Below are 4,616 nucleotides of genomic sequence, written 5' to 3'. Positions count from 1 at the left end.
TATGGATCACATAAGCAAAAGTTCACATGATTTTTATATAAACCCATATGCATTTGGCATGAATAAAAAATATGTAGATAACAATAAACGAATAAACAAGTTGGGGGAGGGGAATAGGCGGTAACGAGGCATCTAAACAAAGTGAATTGTGAAAATTCTCTTGTTCTCTTTTTTGGACGCATTATACATACACACATATATATATCTACTACTCTAACCTTAATTACTGTCTTTCTCTCACTATAAACTATGGAAACCATCATTTTTCCAACTTCACCGATGATCGGATTCCTGCCGGTCAACCAACCAATGACTCGATGTTTTCAACCCAAACATAAACGTTTTGCGGTTGTATCTGTACTAACACCATCCACTTCTACTAACAACCTTAAAACCGAGGCTACAAGCAGTTATAACATAAACATAGATACCACCACAAGCAAGACAGTCTATAAAGACACCTGGTTCGATCAGGTCGCCATTGATTATCTCTCCAAAGCAGTGCAAGACACCACTGGTTCGTTTCACTGCTCTTCCATTTTATTTAGAGATAATATATATTATTTCATGTATTCTATTAATTAACCAAGACACTTTTAAATGAAATATTTGACATCCATAGATTTGAAGTTAACATTAATATTTTTGATGATATATAATAATCCAATTATATCTATATAGGTAAGGTAACCCGTCACCTTTTGTGTTATAAAACGAGAGGTGATGGATTAGGTTTTATAGTGGGTGGTGTTAAAAGTTTTTTTCATTTGTTAAAAACAAAGGGATGAAAAACGAGAAGAGCGGGTATGAGAGCTTGGTGATAGCTGCCGGAGCGGTTTTCAGAAACTTTGACCCGATCCAACAACGACAGCTTGTTGTGAAGGCTCTTCAGAGTGCTATTCCTCGACCTATCTCATTCCTGGCAAGTCGTCGTTGTTTTTATGCAATTTTCCATTCCAATAGTTAATTTATCTTAGTTTTTTTTTTTTAATTATTTCATACTATCCATTGTTTGTATATGCTTTAAAATAAATACACAACATATGATTTGGCATGTATATTCAGTTGGAATGCCTAATTATTAACCAAATATCTTTGTAACGCTTTGACACTACTTCCAAAATAATTATTTTGCCATCTATATAATATAGAAACAATTATAATTAAAGTTTAAATGCTCTATGTTGATCGTAACATGACAAAAAAATGAACTTTAATTCAAACATCTAAAAATAATTTTGAATATTAATGAATCATAAACAGAAATTACAAGACTATGTCATAAGTTTTTAAATTAAAAAAAAAAAAAAAAATGTAACCAATAGGTCCAATATTATTTACTTATATGTATAGATATATGAATGTAACTCTTCTTGTTGAATTAAGCAGATCAAAACAATGTTGCCACCTTCAAAGTTCTCAAGAGAGTATTTCGCCACCTTCACAACCATCTTCTTCCCTTGGCTTGTTGGTTCATGTGAGGTCAATCTCAAGTCTCGACATTCTTCTTTGCTACTTAATTATCTACTTTATAGACATTTTCACATTTAATCTGAATTAATTTTTACTAATTTGTGTTTTCTAACATAAGGTAATAGAATCTGAGTTTGAAGGGAGAATCGAGAGAAATGTCGTTCATGTAAAGAAATGCAGGTGCTACTTAATTTCGTAGTACAGCCATGTTATATATTTTAGTACCAATTACATATGCATAAAATGGTAACTTTTTTATTAATAATAAAAGGAATAATAAATGTACATGTAAGTTTGTTTATGAATAAGCAAGTGATTGATTAAGCATTGTTTTTAATTCAGGTTTCTTGAATCGACTAATTGCGCAGGAATGTGCACCAATCTCTGCAAGATACCATCACAAGAGTTCATTAAGAGTTCCTTCGGCGTCCCATTCAACATGGTTCCGAGTAAGTACATGAGTCACACATATACATTCATATAATTGTTTAATTTGTTATAGCCAATTTAATTAAGTAAAATGTTGAAGCAGTTAGTTAATTAATTAATACGATTGCAGATTATGAGGATATGAGTTGCGATATGATATTTGGGCAGAATCCTCCTACGCTACAAGATGATCCAGCATTTAAGCAACCTTGCTACAAATTATGTAAATACCTCCGACATCCTTTTAAATCACAACTTCACTTGCTAAAATCGATAGGTCGGGTGAACTGGGTAATGACTCAAAATAATAATTTTTAATACAATTTAAAATAGATAAAAGTTTTAGACTTTAGTTGATTTTAAAAAGTAGTTTATAACCTATTTTTTGATTTATCGATAATATAATTTTTTTTTAATAAACTATCTTATAAGTAACATATCACTTGTCAAACATAGTCACACTGTCACAATGTGTCGGGGAGAGTTGGGAATGCCGGCAACAATTTTTTAATGTATTTTATAGCAACAAAAGTTATATTAAGTTCTAAAACAATTTACAAAATTATAAACATTTAAATATATTTTGGACGACAATACATTACTCGATTTAACTTGGTTTATCCAAAATAACCTTATGAATTTTCAAGACAATATATGACTCAAATTTACTTTGCTTTAAGTAATAAGCCGAAATCTCAACATGCAACATAAAGCCCAAAGCAAAATTTAAACCGGTGATTTGTCGATTTATATGTATTTGACAAAACTAATTGGTTTGAAGACGTAAGTTAATTTGTACATAAATATTGGGAAAGCAGTTTAGTTAGCTTTTAAAGTTTATATAAGAGAAAAAACTAAAAGTCCAAAAAAGATAAAAGCTCACAAATAGCTTTTGGATTATAAGTTGTTTTTATTTAAAATAAAAATTAAAAGTTTATATTGCCAAACAATTTTTTTTAATTCACATTTTTAAATAAAAGCTAAAAGAGTTTTGACAAAAATTCAAAAACTCTTTGCCGAACAGCCTCTAATATTGACATGGATTCATTTTTCAAAATTTATTTATAATTCATTAAGATGTCTCAACTCTAAAATATGGAATTTTTTAAACTAGACGGCAATGTGATTTTATATAAGCCATCGAGCTGTCAAAAAAAAGGCAATGGATATTTTGGTCGCAATACTCAACGTTTCAAATTTACGTTGTTTTTCAAATACGACCTCTTTATTTGTTAGTAATGTTGGTTGAAACTAATAGCTTTTGTTATTGCTAATAATAATCTCTCTTCTTATGGAAATGCATTTTAATTTTTTTTTTTTATTAAATTGTGTGTAATTCTCCCTTTTTTATATGTATTTCCTGTAGGTAATGTGAAACATAAACATGATACAAGTTGTGTATCCAAGCCCTCGGAATATATAGATTAATATAGAGATCAAAGACTCAAAAAGAACGTCATTATATTTCGGTTTTAATCAAAATTGTTTCATAATGTTATTTAGATTTGATTTGATAAATATAAGATACCTGATTATATAGATATATTTCGATGGACATGTGTTTTTATTAGTAACAAAATTATATTGTTGTTTGGATCTTTTGGTATTAGTTGTCGTATTAAAGGTTAACGACAAACTATTTAAATTGTTTAAGAAACATTCTCAATTAAAAAATAATGGTTATCAAAAGGTAAGTTATCATTATTTAAAAAAATAATCAGTTTTAATGTAGAGATGACTAACAAACTAATTAAATTATTCAAAAACACTTTTACCCACTTTAAAACCGATTTATCATCACTATCGCCCACCACTCTTCATATAACATCCACGGCCGGCCTCAAGAATTTGGAAGCCCTGTACAATTTAATAATAAAAGGCACGGTAATTCTAAAAATATAAACAATAAAATTATAACATTCGTCTAATCTCATAATATCAGGACCGGAATGTCCTTGATAAGATAAGATTTTTATGCCTTTATGTTTGTACTGTATATAAACTTTCATAGAGGAAAAAATACAATAAATTTTACGGTTAAACAAAATCAATAGTAATACAAACCAAAATCCACCAAAATCACAACAATAGCTTCATGCATTTTCTTAAAACAAATACATCTTTCATTTACAATAGTCAAGATTTTGTAAAAATGGACTTAAAATTGCTTTAAATTGATAACTCATTCATTCTTTCTTGAGTCAGGATACTTCAAAGATATGATTTTAAAAGCTTCAACTTTGACAAACTTTTTTTCCCGGAAACAACCGTAACCGGTATCATCGACAAAATTTTATATATGCAACCATTATAATAGGAATCATATACATGTCACTGTTTTTGCAAACTCTATTATTTGGATATTTGTCCAAAGACTCACAACTTCATTTACTTTATCCAGGAACATTTTCTACTCACAACTTCATTTACTTTATCTGGCAACATTTTCTACAAAATTTATAACTCAATAATTATATCATTTCCATTAGTATAACATTCTTCCCTAACAATGTGATTTTTAACAAAATATTAAAGACCCTACTTTTAGTATAAGTCATTTCTTTGTTTTTTTTTTCTTTTCTTTTCTATTTAGAGCACCCAATGGTTGTTGTGGGGGCGTACAACCTTACTAATAATGTAGCACTAGATTCCTGGTATGTAATTTATTTTTGTTGTATTTTGCATTTTTGGCCTGGGACTCGGCGAGTTGAAGG

General features: G+C 29.3%; 1 protein-coding gene across 1 annotated transcript; it reads left to right on the top strand.

Annotated features, from left to right (window-relative positions):
* The first annotated feature begins 244 nt into the window (after window positions 1-244).
* On the top strand, window positions 245-3,439 carry LOC145012215 (beta-carotene isomerase D27, chloroplastic-like). Its single transcript, XM_078971012.1, has 7 exons — window positions 245-517; window positions 783-922; window positions 1,390-1,482; window positions 1,592-1,653; window positions 1,816-1,922; window positions 2,033-2,125; window positions 3,269-3,439. Exons 1-7 carry the CDS (start codon window positions 250-252, stop codon window positions 3,328-3,330), a joined length of 825 nt encoding a protein of 274 aa, XP_078827138.1. The 5' UTR covers window positions 245-249; the 3' UTR covers window positions 3,331-3,439.
* The last annotated feature ends 1,177 nt before the right edge of the window (window positions 3,440-4,616 follow it).

Source organism: Lactuca saligna, chromosome 8 (assembly GCF_052625555.1).
Source record: "Lactuca saligna cultivar CGN05327 chromosome 8, ASM5262555v1, whole genome shotgun sequence".
NCBI classification, from domain to species: Eukaryota; Viridiplantae; Streptophyta; class Magnoliopsida; order Asterales; family Asteraceae; genus Lactuca; species Lactuca saligna.
The sequence above is the reverse complement of the archived record's forward strand: the minus strand, read 5'-3'. Positions and strand labels throughout refer to the sequence as shown.